General features: G+C 39.9%; 1 protein-coding gene across 1 annotated transcript in view; it reads left to right on the top strand.

Moving 5' to 3' along the window:
- garre1 (granule associated Rac and RHOG effector 1) overlaps positions 1-20,808 on the top strand; it is a 34,999-nt gene that overhangs the window by 10,336 nt on the left and 3,855 nt on the right. Inside the window, exons 2-11 of the mRNA XM_087793580.1 lie at positions 974-2,320; positions 9,369-9,581; positions 11,286-11,426; positions 11,491-11,586; positions 11,668-11,829; positions 12,909-13,067; positions 15,616-15,713; positions 15,948-16,073; positions 17,170-18,227; positions 19,542-19,710. Coding sequence (XP_087649706.1) covers positions 1,820-2,320; positions 9,369-9,581; positions 11,286-11,426; positions 11,491-11,586; positions 11,668-11,829; positions 12,909-13,067; positions 15,616-15,713; positions 15,948-16,073; positions 17,170-18,227; positions 19,542-19,710 — 2,723 coding nt within the window. The 5' untranslated portion in view covers positions 974-1,819. The remainder of the gene's footprint in view (positions 1-973; positions 2,321-9,368; positions 9,582-11,285; positions 11,427-11,490; positions 11,587-11,667; positions 11,830-12,908; positions 13,068-15,615; positions 15,714-15,947; positions 16,074-17,169; positions 18,228-19,541; positions 19,711-20,808) is intronic.

Genomic DNA, 20,808 nt, shown 5'->3' on the forward strand with positions numbered 1-20,808 from the left:
GATTTAAAAGGCATCTGCTGTGGACTCGTGGATGCATGTGACGGCACAATACAGTAAAGAATATCAAACCACTGTTGTAAAGTCTGTCGTGTGGAAATGCCAGCTGTGACACGTGGAAGATATTTTTACATTTTAAGGTGTGTGTCATGGCAAATGTGGTCAAAGAGATTAAGCTGCATGGTGTCGGGGGTCTGGTCTCAAACCTGGTTTACTTATATTTGGGGTTCTACTGGTCACACAAAGCAACACAAATTGTTTATTTTTAGATGACATTCTTTGTACACAATTCTCCTTGAATGTAAAATACTTTTCTATTAATGTTTACGTGTAAACGAACCATTATTATCCATATTACTTGAGTAAATTGTTAATATGTTATTATATTGTACACAGTCTATTTCTTATTGAAATTTAGCTTTATTAAAAAACTGTGGTTTAACTTTGACCATATAATGTATTGCTGACCGCTAGTAGACCCCTCACAGGGCAATAGTGTGTTCAGCACAACGCATTTGCCAAAATAAACCCTGCTATTGTGTTTGTACATTGAGGGATCTGTTGAGCTAAAGGCTGTAGGAGTCACAACCGCTGGATCAATACTCGGCTGTGACGGGGCCCACTTGATGGGGAAGGTCAAAATGTTTTCGCTCGCTGTAATCAGTAGTCATCTGGAAATTATTCTGGACTGAATAACTTTATCAAGAACTGGAAAAAACGGTTGGCGCTTTAAGTGCATTTTTTCTGGGGGGAAAAGAGTCAAGAGTCAAAGTCGTCCGTGAGGGTTTTTGTTCTGGTTGGTATCTATTAATTAGGAGGACTTTAATGAAAATCTGGATGCATTTCATCGCCGACCTGTTCAACATTTTCGGGTCACGCTAGTTTAAGTGTGACGCCCCTGATGTATTGTGCAATAGAATGAAGTGATCAAAACCAGCTAACGTTGTCTTTTCTCTCTCTCTCTCTTCTCCTGCAGGAAATGACCTAGAGGCCTTACAGATACATTTGTGCTTTTGTTGCTCTGTTCTGCGTCCTCTGCGAACTGCAATATCTGGAAGCGCACTTGTTTCCGACGTGAGCAATATCTACCTCAGCCCCTCAACCAGCAGACAAGGAGGAAAACCTTAAGAAGCTGGTGACGAATCAAGAGAAGCAGACTGAGCTCTCAGCTGGCCATGCGCTTACTTCCTGCCCGAGTCCCCAGATTTGAGACGGACTGGATCTGTCTTCCTTCCACCTAAAAAAGAAAAAAAAAAGTCTTGCACCTGTCAGAATAGACATAACATCCTCAGATTCCAGTGGTTTCTCACTTTGTTTAATCCCTTTGTGCTGTTGATCAGTTTTTCTTGGATGATTCTTAACGTCTGTCAAGATTCTTTTGTACTTTCATTATCCCGACCCGATGGTTATAATAGTAAACTTCTGTTTATAATGTATGAAAACAGGCTTTTCTCTCTCTCTAGGAAAGTTATTGCACTTTAGAAGTTGGCTGTTGTATCATTTCATATACGTTTTAAGTTGTGGTGTTGACTTTTCCTTATCTCTAGTTTTATTTGAAGCTGGAAAACTGAGAATTTTTTTTTTTCGTAGACTGGGTCTGATGCGTCTGCAGCAGGGCTGCATATGAGGATTTTACTTGAAACACTAGGCTTAGTCAGCAGTCCCCCGTGGCCACAGTGAAATGAGCCTGAGGCAGGTGGAATCCCTGAACTGTGTTTTTATGTGACTTGCTCAAATACAGGAGTGTTAAGTTGGAGTGCTTTTGTTAGTCAAGAACACTTTCGGTGGAGAGACAGGAGCTTCCGGTGCTGTTGCACCACATATGTATTGTTGCAGCGTGCAGGAAAGTAAAATGGACTACAAGCGTCGCTTTTTGCTCGGCGGGTCCAAGCAGAAAGTGCAACAGCACCAGCAGTACCAGATGCCTGAACTTAGGACACTGAGCGCCTCCCTGGCCTCGTCTTGCTCTTCGCCCCTGAGCCCCGGAGGGGGGATGCCGCCCGGCAGCTGCCACCCGCCGCCGCCCTCCGCCGCCACCACCGCAGTCGCAGATATCCAACAAGGCATCTCCAAATACTTGGACGCCCTCAATGTGTTCTGCCGGGCCAGCGCCTTCCTCACCGACCTGTTCAACAGCGTGTTCAGGAACTCTCACTATTCCAAAGCAGCTATGCAACTGAAAGACGTGCAGGAACACGTCATGGAGGCGGCCAGCAGGTTGACTGCAGCAATAAAGCCGGAGATCGCCAAAATGCTGATGGAGCTGAGCGCCGGTGCTGCCAACTTCAAAGACCAGAATGACTTCAGCCTGCAGGATGTTGAGGTAGGAGATTACCCCGAAAAGAACACGTTATGTCTACTTGTTTAGCTAACTAACTTATTAAGGATTACGGGTTGTGGTGTTTGTTCTGCGGGTCTGACTTGTCATGAGGCTGCTTACGCCGACGAATCCTGTTCGCAGTCCTCTGCAGAAATTGTGAACCCTCACAATGGCTCACCTTCTAGCCTGAGTGCTAAGAGGCTTAGCTGGTTTCTGTCGAATGCTGGCCTCAGTGATTCAGTGTTTCCGGTCTAAAACGGGACCCTTAAGCCGAGTATTACACTTGTGTGTAAGGATCTGTGGTGAAGGTGTGAAAAATACTTTGGAAGTGCAATTATTTGCTGACATTTACAACAAAATATCTCAACAACGATGTGTCATTGTTGCACATTGTGATTTTCTTTTACTGCAACTTCAACACGTTCACATGTTTGTTTTTGACACGCCTTTGTCTATATTGGATAAACTTAAGCGTTTTTCCCCTACAGTCAAAGGGCGTGAAACACATTTTGAATCTTATTTGAACTGTCACATTGTCTATTTTAATTCTATGTAAACTAAAAGGATCATACGTTTAATCAAAAACCACAGACTTATGTTTGGACACAGGACATGAGGTTTATTTATTTTGAAGTTCTTGAAGATCCTTAATAATTTGTGTAAAAAAAAAACTATGGATATTCATGTTATGCTTCCACAACTTCTATTTTCTTCCCATTTTAAATATAATTAAGATATCTAAAATAAAAATATAACATATATTAAAATTGTAACCCATGTTTAATTTGATGATCTTTGAAATGTTGTTTTAACTTGTGCAGAGTTATTATACTTTGCAATATATATATATATATTTGTGTAACGAAAACAGCGGTGTCGCAATTTCCATGTTCTACTTCGACAAATATTTCTATTCTACTTTGTCCAGGTAGTAAACGGCAGAGCCAAGACTTGCGGTCTCACTTTCAGAGGCTTGAGTTTTGTCTAATAGTCATTTGTGTGTAGCTGACACCACAAAGAGTCAGATTTACCGTCTGCGTTGCAAAAGTGTTTCCTGTTTTGGGCTCAGACACGTCCACTGAGGTCCAAGAGTCCCTGTACCATAACTCCGACACTTCCCTTGTGCGTGATGACGAACGATAAACAAGAGTGATTCTAAGTGAAAGTTAAATGTCTGATCTTAAAAGTAAATGCTTGTGAGCTAAAGAAATATGGAAACCACAAATGTGATGGAAATAATACTTTGAGTCAAAGATTAATCCAACAATGAATGCGAATACTAGCTAGAATGATCATCAAATTACATTCAAAAGGATTAAGAAACTCTAAAATGACCTTTCACTTCTATATTTTATTCTGCAAGTATAAGTACATTTAAAACTGTATTGACTACACAGAAAAATGATGCTTCACCTAATTCCTCTAGTTTCCACCACAGGCGCATCTTTGCAACAGGATGCAGATGAAATTATATTTTATCGATTTATTAACTTCCTTTTTTCGTGGCGGCAAAATAAAACCATTTTTCTGCTGCCCTTTTTGGTGCGATTCTGGGGTAAGAGGCATCTACCTGGTGGATATTTAAGACGGCAGACCATAGCAATCATTAGCAGAAGAAGTGGAGGATTGTAATCATTATGAATCTCTACAATAACCCTTTTTATATAATTTAACCTTTTCAGAATACTCTACCTATACCAACCGATTTAATTTTTTTTGTACTTAAATGCTGCTGAAAGTAGTTTTTTTAATTATTTATTAATCGTCTTTATGCCAGCAAGATCAAACCTAGTAGATAAAACATGGTATCATTTGACTTAAAACTTATAGTGTTATTATTATATCATTATATTCTGAATATTGTTTGATAACAATTGTATCTTGTTTTAAGATGGACAACAACCTGGTCTGTTTAAATCAGGATTTTGTCATTTTCACAAAACTGATTTTACTACAGACTATATTGTTTTCATCAAATACAAGTATTGCTTAAGAAAACCATTTACAGTGTAGCTGTGTTTTGCGTATATGAAGAAGTAATGAAGAAACTTTCATTGATACATTGTTGGCGACGGCAAAACTATTGCGCTGTAATGCATCTTGACTCGCTGGTACTGTTAGTTCCTGACACGGAGATGTACTTGCAGATGGAAAAAGGCTTTCTTTTGTCTGTGCGAGTTGTGGAATGTTGTTTGGCAGCTCTGGGTATTATGAGCTCTTCAAACAGAACCAAAATGCATTTCTGTGTTTCGGGAGTTGTGGTATGTGAAGCTCCCCCTCTCCTGTTTTCTACCCCCAGCTCACATCTCCTCTTCTCTCTTTCCTTTTACTGATTTGTTTCACCAAGAGTTGCTTAAAGTTTATACATTTCCAGGTTGTAAAATAAACACCCTGTTTTGCCCCCTCTAATCGGGCCTTGGCTTCCGAGCTTATTCCAATGACTAAACCCTCTAAAAATGTCACTAATTGTTTTGGACAATGTTCTCAGAGCGAGTAACCCCGAGCTCTGGAGTCTGGGGTGAAGAGAATATCGTGACGAAACCCCAAACTAGCAAACGTATTGTAGCGCCACCTTGTTTACACTCATTGTCCCTGATGGCATCTTTCCAGAAACACTTCCTTTTCACTGACTGTAGTAGATTGTCTGAGATTTTTGCATAGTTTTAAAAGCTATTTGCATCTATGCAACACACGGATGCATGTTGTGACGTTTACTTCATGTTTCTCATTCCAAACCAATCCTCTCACCTGCCGTCGTTGAAAACAAGTCTGTGAATAGTTTAGAAACGGTGATCTAAAGGGTGCTGTATGAATAAAGTTTTATTATTATTGTACCTTTGTATCATATCCTCGATAGGGTTTATTATCCTGCTTTTATTAGAGGAACTGCACCCAATGAAGCCCCTGTCATCAATCATGATATAATTGATAATAAATATTTAAACACGCACTTGAGCACTGTTGTAATAAAACGATAACATCAGCACAGAAAAGTTCAGAACTAAAAAAAAAAAAATATCTGGGTTTTTTTTGGGAGATGATCTCATATCATGACATCTTTTGGATGTTCAACTCATTATGCATTGAATCAAATCACTGTCATCCAAGGAATTCCATTTTTTTTAATTTACTTTTTTTAAAGAAAACATTTCAAAACAGTTTTCAATCTCAAACACAACTCGACTCAAGGTTCTACTTCATTAGACAATAAAAAATAAATATTTATCTGAAATCATAAGCAAACTTAAAAGACTACTATATTTATTCCTTTTATTCTACTCTTTCCTTAATTCAGTTGCAGGATATGTTGCAGTACTAGTACTAGTATGGACAAGATTTAGAGTTGTTAAATCATCTCTATATACTTTTTGACTGTGGGAGGAAACTGGAGTGTCCGGTGAAATTCCACTTACCTCAAACTCCGATCTACAACCTTACTGAGATGCTGCAGCAATAGAAAAATCCCTGTAGCAACTAGAAACAAAAAGTAAAGTAGAAATTATATTTATTCAAAAGGTTTGTGTTCATCAGGGACTAAACATTTTCGATTTCGAATTTTAGAAGATTTTGTTCTGTTTTTAAACCAAATTCCTGGTATTGTTCTTCTGAAGCCGAGTTTCCAGAAGCTGCAAATGCATAACAAGTTTTTATTTAGTGAGTTCTGCTTTTATGTGCTTCTCCACAAAGAACTAACATCAGTTGAAAATAACATGGCCATCTGGTTATGATAAATGTCCCCTCTCCCTACCCCCCCTCCGAAGGTTGGACCTGGCAACGCTACTTCCCTAGATCCACTACGCTGATTCTGCAGGTGTCTTGAGAAAGTCTTAATGTTGATTGATTCCTGATTTCCATGTTTGAAATTGGAAAAGATGTTTTGTTTGGCTGCACTAAACACTTTCTCATATCTTCCATGACTGTGTTGGATACTGCTCAGCCAATCACACATGGTTGCCATTATCAGCCGCTGTAGCCAGACCCCCCAACCCCTCGTATCACTTAATCAAGTATAATGCACTGCAGATAATATTCTGTGTAATCAATTGTTTGTTAGAAGTTTATGTTATACTGTTTGCTGAACATTATATAGTTGATCACACAAGTTTAATTTATTATTTTCTTCTGCTGATTTCCTAATCACGGCCACAGAGGGGGTGGGGACTATCCCAGCTTTTCTGGGCGAGACGCGGGGGACACCCTGAAAAGTTTGCCAGCCTGTTGTAGTGCACACAGAAACACAGAAACATTCATACACACATTCCCACCTAGGAGTGTGTATGGCAAGATCATAGCAATACAATATCACAATTCGGGTGCAACGATATTGTCATACTGTAGTAACAAGGATATATTTGTAGTATTGTCGAGTACTTGTCTCCGGTGTTGCAGAATTTACAGACCTGCCTCTTGGTGAGGTTTTAACTTCTTTTTCATTTGTTTTAAAACCAAAATATGTCCATACATCAGGTTTAAAAGCTGCAGGAGTCGACTGTATCCTCTCATCCTCAGTTATCACTGGGAATCTCGTGGGATTTCATTGTTCCGTTAGCTGTGGAGGACTGCTGCCATTTAGAGACACAAAAATGAATAAACGCTGTGAATATTTGCATGTTAATTGTAAATAAAAACACACTTAATTGAAATACAAACCATAAAAAATAACATTTGATTTGAAAGCCCAAGAAAACAAACACACGCGCAAATCAATATCTTCAAAAAATATGGTGGTATATTGGTATATGATATTTTCTCACACGTAGGAAAAACTTTGTGTTGGCATCCTCTGTGTGTTTTTGAACTCTGGGAGAAAACTGGACAATTTTGCGGAACTATTTACTGCGTATTTCTGTCATAAATCGACTACTAATCTACTAAGTAAACATGTAAGATCCTTGTCGCACCTGCATCTACCCACGTTTTCCTCGAGACTATTAATAGAACCTAAAGATTTGAGCCGAGATGATCCCCCCCCCCCCTCCTCCCCCCTTACTAATGTCTCTTTTAATTTATGACGCTACAATTCATTGTAGGTATGTGGGGCCTCTTTCTCTAAATTTAGGGCATGAATAATACATTTGGGCCACTTCCAATTGGCAAGGTGCAGCTAACGGTCTCTTGGCTGTCCTAACAAGATGGCCTGCTGTGTGTACGAACCCATCCTTGTTGACACGTCTAGTCCTTTATTTGATCGGACGGTGGTTAGGACAGTTCGCACGTGACGTATTTGAGTTTCGTTGTTTTTGTTTGAGGTCTTTCGTTTCAGCATAAGGTACACGTGGTGTAACAGTGGCTGTAGAATGACTATTAAAACCATCCTCAATATTTTTAGTCTTTACAACTCGCTTCCCCCCGCCACCACCAGAAGATATTTTCAGAAGGTACCTGAAAAAGAAATCCTCTCACCGTGGGTTAAGTTGAGGGGTGGGGGGGTGTCCTGTGTCGCCTATTTTGCTAAACTGAACTGACAAATGTCCTTCACACGGCACTATTCTTTTCTCCAAACAAACAAGCCCGTGCACGACCGAGCTCATAATAAATCAGTCGCACAGAACCCCCTCAAATAAATAATCACCCGATGTCCAGAACATCTTCTTTCTCTTCCTGAGACTTGTGTGTGTGTTTTTAAAGTTTCCATTACATCAGCCAAAAACGCAAACGATTTCATTACTGCTCTGTATCTCACTGTTCAACTCTGGCCAAGAACTTGCACTCGGCTAAAACCCAGATTCTAAAGAGCTTGCATTGTGTTGTAAGCGATACAATTGTGTAACATTCCTGAAGAATGTAGACGGTACACAGTTGGGTAAGTTATTATTGGTGTATTCTACTGTATCTGGTTATATCTTGCACTCGTACAAAGAGTTGGATATCACGAGTGAGATCACCAAGGCGGCTGGATCAGGATCAGTGATCACTCATAACTTTGGCAGGTTGTTATTCCAGGTGTCCTTATGTCTTCCCTTTCCAGTGAATCATTAATTATATTATTATTAAAACCAACAGCCTGAAGGGAAAATTGTCTTATCCTGTACTTGTGACTGATGAGAATTTTTACTTGCTCAATTATGTGGATTGATTCAAATGTAACTTTCTTTAAATGGAGTTCTGGAAAAACAAAACAAGTTTGCGCAAATAAAGACCTTTATTGACATTTTTACTGTACATGTATCGCTTCTAAGATTACCTACCCTTCCTTTAAGAAGCAAATACAAACATAAGATTATCCTAGGTTAACATTTACTTTTCTTAAGGGCAAAGTGCTTCATCATAACACGTTTATTAAAAACAAAGTATGTATAAATGCTTATTAAATGACACATAATCGCAGTTGGAAAATGCTTTTCCTCGGGGACAACAATGTATACTGTGACTGTTATATGGGGCAGTCAAGCCAAAAGAAGGGGGGGACAAATAAAGTTATTTAATTAAAGATTCTAGAATTCCAAAAAAAAATTGCTTGTGTTTCATATATTTTAGGAGTTAAAATAAACAAATAAGATTACAGAAAAAAAGCTTTATTATGCTATAATGTAAATTGTGACTTTTTTTTTTACATTAAATTGAAAAGTATGATTTAAAAGCACAATCGGAAATGTATAATTCCCATAAAATGAACATCTTCAGGAATCAAAGGTCTTTAACATATGTATTACGAGTTAAACATGTTATTTGTTAGATAACTTTTGGAAACATTTCTAAATGTTCAGTTTTATAGTGTTATTTCGACCTCATGTGGGGGCCTCATAGATGGAGTCGGGGCCAAGGTCTGCTGTAAAGGAAAACACCGACTTCACATGAACCACCTCCAGTGAGCTTTCATTGAATTGTGCCAAAGATTTCCTCATCCCAAAGTTATGAGTCTTTTGTATTCTATGACCCATTTAAGTGAAGCTTTTGCAACATGTCAACTGATCTCGGAGGAAAACTACGTTCCCACATTAGTTGTCCCCCCCCCCCCCCCCCACACAGACCCCCTTAGGGCATGATGATGTTTTTTGATTCGACAACACCAGGGGATCTCATTAAATATCAATCTGCCGTCTCGTTCCAGGTGCTGGGTAGATGCTTCCTCACCGTGATGCAGGTCCACTTCCAGTTCCTCTCACAAGCCTTGCAGAAGGTCCAGCCCGTGGCCCAGTCCTGCCTGGCCGAGGCTCTGGCCCAAGCGCAGGAGCGCTGCGCCAACGCCCGCTCCCAGAACTCTGAGCTGGGACCCCTGACGGAGCTGGAGGAGGCCTCCCGCTCGTGGAAAGGTGCCGCCGAGGTATGTGAGACCGTGACCCACTTGCGTTCGGTCTAGACCTGGAGAATAAAGGGATTGTCTGCGTGAGGTGAAAAGCTGACTCTGGTAGACATTCCTGCTCAGTCGTTTATGGACTCCGGCCGCAATTTCCTCTTTCTTTTTTTTTTTCCGAGGCTCCCTAGATACACCTTTTTCTGAAACCCAGCACTGTGCAAGCAGGAGTGTTGACTAATCCTGAAACAAATCGGGTCCCATTTTGTGCTTCTGTCACACGCTGAGATCCAACGAGGTGAAGAGTTGTTGAATTGATCTGCTGTTGCCCCGGCACGTCGAGTGTTCGCCCCGGAGGCAGCTAGACCTGAATGGATCCTAGAATGTGCCGGGGGTGCTCTGGAGCCGAGAAGTGGCCCTGGATCGCTATCAAAAAATCCCCAAACGGCAACAAACACACCCGTTTTAACACTTCAGAGACTTCTTTCTCAACGATGTCGGCGACAGAAACACACGATTCATTAATGACTAATAAGGTTTTTAACTTTTAATGAACAGTTTTGTGTTTGAGTTCAACTGAATCTGACACAAATATCTTTTCTCCAATTATACACAACTTATTGTCACATGTTATCAACATAAGTGTTTCGACTCTCATTACAGATAAAATGAAAAAAAAACAACTCTGACATTAGTAAGAAATCTGAGATGATACCGTCATGGTCAATCTGTTGAAAAGAGCTCAAACTGTTTTTTTTATTATTCACTTTTTCTTCCAAATAAAAAGTGCAATATCAGGATTTTAGCTGGTTTGGTAATGTAGACTTTAAAAAACTAATGTTGTTTTATTAATGGTGACAATTGACTGGACGTTAAAAAAAGCTTGTGTCCATTTGTCGTTTGGTCATTATGAAGCTTGACCAAGAATTGTATAGATGAGAAATTTTAGCAACTTTTTAATAAGATTGTTGGTTAACTCACTAGTTATCAAAAAGCCTGCTTAGCTATATGCCTGTTTTATTTTAAAGTGGATCACATTTTTATTTGTCTATTTATTTGAACCGCTTCAACTACATTTCATGTATATGCATACATGGATTCCTCATACAGTTCACTCAAAATAAACTTTAAATGCATGATATCTTACTGTGTGAAAATAGGTTACTGACAAATAGAATCAACCTGTTTTAAAACAACAAACAAACTTAAATAATCATTTTTTGTTGTTTAAAATGAAGGATCCTGAAAATGGTCATTTAAAAATAATGTCTCTGGACATTTACAGATTTTTATGCTTGAGCTATAAAGCTAAATAAAATCCAGCAGTGAAGTGAACCTCTATGAAAGAACATCAGCGCCTTCAGAATGTTGAATTTAACATTTAATGTTTTGAAACCTTTTTTAAGCATTGAATATTTTTTGGGGAATAATCCAATTTTTAAGAATATTTCATAGACTTCTTTTACCCATAATTTGATATTCTAATTCCAATATTTCAAAAATACATTTTTTAAATTAAATATTTTTTGATTCATGGCCTCTTAAAATACTAAAATACTAATTAAGTATAATGGTGCCTTTAAGAAGAGGTTTTGCTTATTAAGTATATTTCTTTGAGCCGCTCTAAGGGCCACATTTATAATCTTCTCCCTTTCGGATCATTGAGGTTTAATCCTCTGTCGTAGATATTGAGACACGAGTTCTTCTGACCCGTGGTGGTCCGTCCCTCCACAGGTCACAGCCAGGTTGAGAGAACGGGGTCGGGACGGCTGCCTGGCAGGTATCCAGGTTCAGCAGCTCTTCTGCTCCAACAACACCAACATCCCTGAGCACCAGCTGAAGGAGCTGAACATGAAGATCGACAGCGCTCTACAGGTACAGCAAAGGTTTAGCGAATGAAAAAAGAAGGTTTTCCGACATCTTCCCTCTTCATCCGCAGGCCTACAAAGCTGCACTGGAGAGTCTGGGCCACAGTGAATACGCCCTGAAGGCTGGCTTTCATCTTAATCCCAAAACTGCAGAGGCAGCTTTACAGGTGAGTCATTGACGGTGAGATGAAGTGGAATTACAGTCATTGTTGTGTTGACATTGTGCGTTTGTGTGTGTGTGCGCACAGGGCTGTTGCAGTGATGCAGAAGCCCAACAGGCGGGCAGGATGCACACGACCTCGCAGCCCATCCAGTGTGAGCTGCCCACCATCCCAGTGCAGATCGGATCCCACTTCTTGAAAGGCGTGTCCCTCAACGAGTCGGCGGCCGATAACCTCAAGTTGAAAATGGTAAAATGATTTTGATCATTTTTAGAGTGTTTTTTTCAATTACTTCACTTGAGTTTCATTAGCCAATTTTGTGTTTTTAAAAACATGTTCCGTCATGTGTCAGCCGTAAATCACTAATAATTAGAAATCTTTTGATTATCTTTTGAACAGGTTTTTTATGTGTTTTACGGTTCATAAATCACAGCAGATTATCAGGTGCATTTAGTGCTACGGCGTGACTGATAGCCTTGGCTTGGTAGAATAAACTGGGTGGAGCTGCGCGGAGTTATGCTACAAATTCTCACGAGTTATGCTACGAATTCTCAGGAGTAATACTACAAATTCTCAGGAGTATTACTACAAATTATTTTGGAGTAAAACAGCGAATCCTTGTTTAGTAATACTATGAATCCTCGCAGAATTATACTATGAATTCTCGCAGATTATACTATGAATTCTCGCAGATTATACTATGAATCCTCGCGGAGTAAAACTATAAATCCTCACGGAGTAATACTACAAATCCTTGCTGATTAATACTACGAATCCTTGTGGAGTAATACTATGAATCCTTGTCGGGTAATACTATGAATCCTCGCAGATAAATACTATGAATCCTTGCAAATTAATACTACGAATCCTCGCACGCAGAGTAATACTGTGAACCCTTGCAGAGTAATACTACGAATGCTTGCAGAGTTATACTATTAATCCTTGCGGAGTAATACTACGAAATCCTTGCGGAGTACTTCTAACAATCCTTGCGTAGTAATTCTACAAATCCTTGCGGAGTAATACTACAAAACAGCAAGTATTGGAACATGTTTGAGTGCCATGTACAACACAAAATCAGTGGTCATTAAGTACTACCTGAACTAATGACAAATAACTAATGTCTCCCCGGGGCAATGTTGATTGTTTTTTTTATACCTTTTGAGGATTTTAAATGCGCTATATATTCAGAAAAATACGGTAGTATGCCTAGCATGAGATACAATCTTTTTTTCCCGCTGTGAGCAAACAGTCGTACATTGACGTGATTCGGCGTCGTCAGCAGAGCAGGTTTGTTGATGGAGCATTGTGTATTGTTGTCGCCTCAGCACACGATGCTGCAGCTCATTAAGGAGGCGGTGGGCCAGAACGGAGTGACACCCAGGGATGACTCGCCCGTCACAGAGGTGCTCAATCAAGTCTGCCCGTCCAGTTGGAGGGGAGCCTGCAAGACGGCCGTCCAGCTGCTCTTCGCTCAAGCTGGTCTGGTGAGTAAACGAGTGCTCAGAAGTTGCGTAATCCACCTGTCCATGTCAATGGGCTGAATCTGACCCAAATAATAGTTAGTTATACTTATTATAAATAAATAGTTGCTGGTTAGTTGGACCTTAATGGGCAAACTAAGAAAATACGTTAGACTCTGTGTGTCTGAAAGCCAAAAATGGATTCACTTTCATGTTCATATGGTGATCTAGAAAGATGTCTTTGTTTAACATAAGATAAAGAACAGAGGTTATGGATCAGATCAGTGCAGCCCGGGGGCCAAATGCGGCCCTTTGACTGTGTTTATGCGGCCCGTAAAAGTATGATCATATGTAGTCATGCCACTAATGGCTTTCTAACAAATGCATATTGAATGTATTATTAATTTACATTTCAAATTATAACTACACTTTCTGCTTTTTCCTTCTTTTTTTATCCTTTACCTTTTTAGGAGTATTTTTCCCTCAAAAAAATGTTGAAGTTAATTGAATGTTTTGAAAAAACAGGCTGTTTCATTTTCATTTGTATTCAAGAAAATAATTGAAGCTTATTTAACTCAATAAATATCATAGCACAATGACTAATAACTCTATCTTTTCCTTTTATCATGATACAGGCACAACAATATGATATATAGTGATACTGTAGTAACAAGCATACATTTGTAGTATCGTCCAGTACTTGACTCTGGTGTTGCAGAATTTGCAGACCACATGATTCGTGACAAATTTGTCACTTCTCTAAACATATGTCCAAACATCAGCTTTATCGAGCTTCTGAAGTTAACTGTATCCTCTCGTCCTCAGTCATTCTGACAGAATTTCAATCTTGCCTAGGGTGTAGTGACTGTTGCCATCTAGCGGTCAGATGTGTGATTACAACGCAAAAAGGCATTCATATTTGAGTTAATTGTACATTAAAAAAAAAAGCATTCATCATTGGAAGGTTGTCGACTTTTCTTACTTTTCAGTAGTTGTTTGACTGAGATGCTGGTGTGACTCTGGACATAAGAATCTTCTCTATGTTTGTGCAGCACAAAAAAAAGCTTTCCTTCTCGACTGTCGGCGGGTGTTTAATTAGAATCTTGAGCCGGTGATTCTAACTCGAGACGAAACACGGTTGTGTGTCTGGAGGCTGGCACCTCCACAACCTATTGTCTCCCCCCCTGATCTGAAATGGAGATGAGAAGACCTGGCCTTGTTCTTTTAAGGAGGTGTAAACAAACCCCAGCGAGACACAAAAGAGGAGAAACATTCCTGCTGGGAGAGAATGATGGGCCCGGGCCGGTCAAAAACAGCCTCCTCTTCAGATAGCTGCAGGGGAGGGAGGGTCAGCCGGGGACTGCTTTGCTGTAACACCGGCGTGTTTATGTTCCAGTGTTTATTTCCTCCGTGTGGTCTTTGTCACGTGTGCAGCGGTGCCACGCTAACTGTAAAAACAACCCCCGCTTTGATTGATGAGCTCCGGCTTATCTCGGCCTCTCCACCCAAAATAGGTGGACGAGGATTTCGGACAAACACTGTTGTATATACTCGCTGGTCATCCGTCTTTCCTCCCCGTGTCAAAACATTCCCTCTAGGAACGATGGTTTCTGTTCTGTTATCCTTCCTGGAAGCCTTGCTCGGTGCAACCGTTTCCTTTCCGTCTCTCTTTTTTTTTTTTTTCCCCTCCAGCCGGTGACCTCGTGATGGAGGCTTTCTGAGGATACACCTGCCATTTTTTAATAACAATGGGGCCACTTCCTGTAATACAGGAAAGGGACTCCTCCTTAACATGATCCTGAAGTTTTGTATTTTCAAGAACTTGTCCCACCCATTACACGATGTTGGAAAGGAAATATTCCAGGTTGTTGAATTCAGATAAAGTTCTCGAGAGGAGAATAAGAAAGAAAGTGACAGGACAGAGATCAGGTTCGGGTCGCAGGGGCAGCAGCTGCAGCAGGGAGGCCCAGAATTTCCTCGCCCAAGCTGGAAAACACGGTCTCTAATACAATACAATAAATAATAATAATCTTTACTTGTAATACTGGTATTTTCCACTCTTTTCTTCTCTTCAGTCAGTCATTATTTTTAATGTCACAGCAATAAGTACAAGTTCAGAAAATGAAGCTACTGTAGTTGTTCTTGTGCTTGTGGTTTACTGGGTAAAGTACAAATACACAAAGTTTAGGTTTTAGTTTGTTATGATTTCCAACATTTTCTAGATTTCCACCAACACCTTTTTCCAGAATTTATGCTCCTTTTTTTTCCAAATGCATGAAATAAAATGAATGCTTTTCTCTCGACATCTAGTGTATTTAAATTAGATTTTTTGTCTTTTATTCTGGTGACATGTTTATTCCCTGACATTTTCTTGTGTGAATTTACATTCCATGCTTTTCATTTAGACCCTCTGGGAAAGGAATTTATCTTATTATTCATTTCAGAAATGATCTCCATCTTAAATTATGGAATATTTCCTGGACCTTCACCAACTTCTACTCTCCCCTATTCACCTACTCATCAAATGTTTTGCACCTTTTTCCTAAAGCCGTACATGTTTGTGTTCCAACAGGTGGTTGTTGATACGGCTCAAATAGAAAACAGGGAGGCGTACGCTCCTCAGATCACTCTGGAGGGATCCAGGCTGGTGGTCCAGGTTCCTTCAACATGGTGCGTACAGCAAGTATCTCTTCATCAAGCATGTCACGATAAACTCAACCATCTGAGGCCTGAAGTTGCTTGTTTATTTTCATCGAACCCAATCTTATTTTACTCCCTTAAAACGCGACAGAAATGGAACAATTGGTTGTTGATTTCCAGTCACAGAATGACTCGAGTCATATCTTTGGCAACACTGGAGTCATTGTTTGGTTCTGAAAGCTCTTGTGTGTGTTGGGAGTCCAGGTGTCTGAAGGAGGACCCGGCAACAATGTCTCTGCTCCAGCGCAGCCTTGACCCGGAGAAGACCCTCGGACTGGTGGACGTGCTCTACACGTCAGTGTTCGACATCAACCGCTGGAAAGAGAGAAAGTGAGGAGACTTTTTTTTCTTTTTTTTTACCTCACACTTGTTGGTGTACCAGAGTGACTCGTCATGTTTGCTGCTTTAATCTCCTGAAGATGCTTTTGACTGTTTGCTCAAACAGGTGTCATTATTTTTCTTTGAGATTAAACTTTCTGTTCAGTCATCCTCAAATGTTAGCTTCTCTTATTAGATCATTGGATCCACTTTTACCACAAAAACATGTTGACTTTGCACAATTAAAGATGCAAGTTACAGCTTTACAAATAACCTTTACTTTACTTACTTACAGTTTTGAAACTGTAAGAGAATGTTACAAATCAGGAATTATCAATACGTTTATTAATAAATAACTGGCTGATTTAATGGCACAAATAATATTATTAAAAACCACAAACTAAATATGAAAAACTCTTAAATTATGACACTTTTTTTTTAAACCAAGATTTTTTAAGATGCCTAATACAAATGAGGGAGATTAAACATTAGATTGGAAAAAAGTAATTAATTAAGCAATTTAAATATGTTTTGTAGATGTTATATTTTAATATGACCATTTCTTTTAATTGGGATAAACAAATGCAATAAATGATTTAAAAATGTTGCTTACATGGTAATAAAACTGTGATCATTTGTCATAAAATAACATTTGTCTATGCTTGGTTTGCACTGATCTGCAAAAGGTCAAAAATTATGTTTTGTCAAAATCCATTATATACACTTTTTCAAAGTTTTTTACATATAAAAAGAAAAAACAGGTGTTATTATCACAATTGTTATTTTATTGTGAATATTTTGAAAATAACATTGTATTGTCATCTTAATAGTTTAATTATTTGTAATTTTGACCAATTTTTGTGTGTGTTCTGTTTCTATTACTATTATTTGTTACAAAGGTTTTAATTGATTGATAAATACACCTTTATTATTCTCACACACAGAAAACGATACATTACACACAGAGACATTCAAGATCTTTGTGCTTTGATTTATTTACTTTTGTTGAAGTTTAATGCATCATATATTTCCTCCAGAGTCCTGATGACTTTGTTGCTTCTTGTGCTGCCGGAGAAACTTCTAACACTTCTTCTCCTCCGACCCACAGAGAGCAAGCCCTGCCCACCATCCAGCTGCAGCTCCAGAGGGAGATCCCGGACTACAGCAGCCAGGTGGAACTCCCGCACGGCCCCATCTCCAAGACCTCCAGCGGTTTACCCAAGACCATATCCAAGCTGACCTCCAAGTTCACCAGGAAGGTCTCCTCGTCCAACAGCGGCGGCAGCTTCTCCATCCCCAACACGCCTTCGCGCAGCATGCTGTCCAGCAGCAGCAGCAGCAGCAGCAGCAGCCAGGAGGAGAAGTCCAAGAGCCTGGGCCGCGGGGACGGGCGGCTGCACAGCATCCTGCAGATGGGCGGCCTGTCCTGCTCCTCCGACCCCCAGAACCAGCTGTGCAACGGCCTGGTGTCGGACGACCAGGGCATGAACCTGCCCACCGACCAGGAGATGCAGGACGTCATCGACTTTCTCTCAGGATTCAACATGGGCAAGTCCCAGCAGGCGTCGCCGCTGGTGAAGAGGAGGAACTCGGTGGCGTCGGCCAACCCCGCCGAGCTCAAGCCCCCCAGCGGACCCCCGCCCACCTCCCAGTCCGTCACTCACAGTAGCCTCCAGACCCAGACCTTGTCCCAGCCCCCGCCGACGGTGCAGAAGCAGCAGCAGCCTCAACCCCAGCCCCCGCCTCCCCAGCAGCAGCCCCCTCCTCAGCAGCCTTCTCCTCAGACCCTGCAGTACTACCAGCACCTCCTGCAGCCCATCACTCAGCAGCAGCCGCCCCCCCAGCAGACGCCGCCCCAGATTCTGACTCAGCAGCGAGTGGCTAACAAGTGGCTGGGCAGCTCCGGGCAGCCTCCTACACCCCAAGGACCACCACCCGGGGGGCTCTCACCGCTGGGACCCATCGGGCAGTGGGCTTCCCCCGGGCTGCCGGACCTGAGCTCGGACCTGTACAGCCTGGGACTGGTCAGCACCTACATGGACAGCGTCATGTCGGAGATGTTGGGTCAGAAGCCTCAGGGGCCGCGGAACAACACGTGGCCCAACAGGGAGCAGAGTGACGGCGTGTTTGGGGTCCTGGGGGACACTTTGCCTTTTGACCCTGCAGGTGAGTCCGAGGTCCCCTTACTAGAGAAGCACAAGACCCCGTGTTATTAGTGGTGTGTAGTAGCAAGAATCTGGCGATACGATACATATTACGGTACAGGGGCCACAATACAATAAGATATGTTGGGATACAGTACGAGCAACGATATATTTGTAGTATTGCTCGAGTACTTGACTCTGGTGTTGCAGAATTTACAGCCGGGGATGTGATGACTGCTGCCATCTAGCGGATGGAAGTTCAATTGCAACACAACGCCCCTTAATATATTTTCAAAGCCCAAACAATGCCAAACCTTTTCAAACAATACAATGTTGTGAAAAACCACAATATTTTATTACACGCCTTATTGTGGTTATTTAATATGTATCCTATCAATATAATTGGATAACTATTAACTGTTTATATTATATTACTATATATATAACTTTAACTATCCTTGATCAAATAATTGTAAACAAATTTCTGTCAATCAAAGACACTGAGATTCTTATAGTTTCTTCCTCTTAATTATACTTATGTTTTACTGAACGCAGTATTTATTTTAATAAAAATAAAAATAATCCATAATAATAATCATAATAAAAAATATATTAATTATAAATCAATACCGTTTAACTTTCCATTTAACTAATGTTTAATGTATGAAAGAAATCGATAGAGTAAAATGGTCATTACTGTTTAATTAAAATTAAAAGTGTATATATTATAATTGATTAAACAATAATAAGTAAATAAAACAAAAGAAACGGCAATTACAAGTTGAAATACATAATGATTATTATATAATGACATTTGTGTGTGAGAATTAACCAAATTAAATAGAAATACAATGGTTTTTTTTGTGACAAAACATAAAATGTAAACTGTTAGAAGGTTCAAGCCTCAAGAGGGCCACTTTAATACAGGATGAGGGCCACGTGTTTCTGTCCAGGGATCATCTAGTTAAGGATCAATAGTTTAATGTTATATTAATCGATTTAATTTAATGCAAGTCACTTTCAAATGTAACTAAAACATGTCGGTGTGTAACTCTAGACTTTATAAGATTTAAGACTCTGGATACACAACATAACTGGACTAATAATTGGACCGAACCAAAGTGCACCGAGAGCAACAATGAGTCACTGGATGCTTCTGAAGGTTTTCACAGCAGTTCACGTCTATTGTCCTCGTTCACTTCTGGCTTTTGTGATTTTTTTTTTTTTTTTTCCCCTTTTTTTTCTGCCGGCGTCAACAGTCTGGCTGATGCCGGGTCCCAGTGAGGAAAAAACCTGAGTGTGTCGGAGAGTCACGGTTCTGTTTGTATTTCCACAGTCGGCTCCGACCCGGAGTTTGCGCGGTACGTGGCCGGCGTCAGTCAAGCCATGCAGCAGAAGAGACAAGTGCAACACATACGACGACCCAGTAACCCCCGCAGCAACTGGCCGCTGCACGACGAGCAGCAGCACCGCACCTGGTCCCACCCCGAGTACTTCAGCGAGGGGTAGGTGGAGCCGTCACGGACCAGAACATTAGGACCATCTAGTGCAGGGCCGGGTCTAGGCAGGGGCAAGAGGGGGCCTGGCCCCCTCAAATAAATGTTGTGCCCCCTCAAACCAGGGCCGGGTCTAGGCAGGGGCAAGAGGGGGCCTGGCACAATGCCCCCTCAAGATTTGTGGCTGCCCCCTCATACATGCCTGTCTAGACCCGGCCCTGATCTAGTGACGCAGTGATAGTTATTATAGCTGGAAATAATGATGCAAAACCATCACTTTTTTTAATTGCATTTACAGTTTTAAGTTTAACTTATTAATTACAAAGACACAAATGTCAATAAATGTTAAAACTTATAGAATATAATAGAATATAATACGTGTATTCATCCCCAGAGGGGAAACAAACTTTTACAACAGCACAATGAGAATAAAGTGCAAGGAAAAAAGAAATAATAAAAGAGATAATAAAAAAAACGATCTTGAAAATATACAAATTATTTACAATATTAAAAAATTAACACTATTAACTAAATAAAATAAAAACAAAAAATAAAAACACATGAGAAGAAAAAAACTATTAATTATTTCTATTAAACTATTCTTATTTCCTTTTAATTATTTTAATTATTACATTTTTTGTATATCGCAAAAGTTAGATTTTTCCTCTTTATTTTAATCGAAGATTTCTTTTTTTTTTTTTTTTTACACAGTTTGATATTCCTAGTTCAACTATTTAAAAATAATAAACATTACTATATTCAATATTTTTAATTCATAGCCTTTTGAAATTAATACATATAGTTAAAAAAAGATTTCATCACAGAAAATAAAACGAGTAATAGGAAAAACAAGCAGCGGCATCTGGAATTCCATATAAAAATGTATTCCATATAATACAGATATTATATTATTATATTATATAATTATTCCATTCAAATATTCAATAAAAACAATATAAATTTGAACCTTTCTAAACATGATTTATTTAATTCACTTGGTCAGAAAATAATTAAATGTTCAAGTTTTAAACATTTAAAATGTTAAATTCAACCTCAGAATATTCTCATGTAACTGATAAAGTTCCCTATTTGTGTGTTTAATGAGCC

Source organism: Callionymus lyra, chromosome 6, assembly GCF_982586985.1.
Source record: "Callionymus lyra chromosome 6, fCalLyr1.hap1.1, whole genome shotgun sequence".
NCBI lineage: Eukaryota > Metazoa > Chordata > Actinopteri > Syngnathiformes > Callionymidae > Callionymus > Callionymus lyra.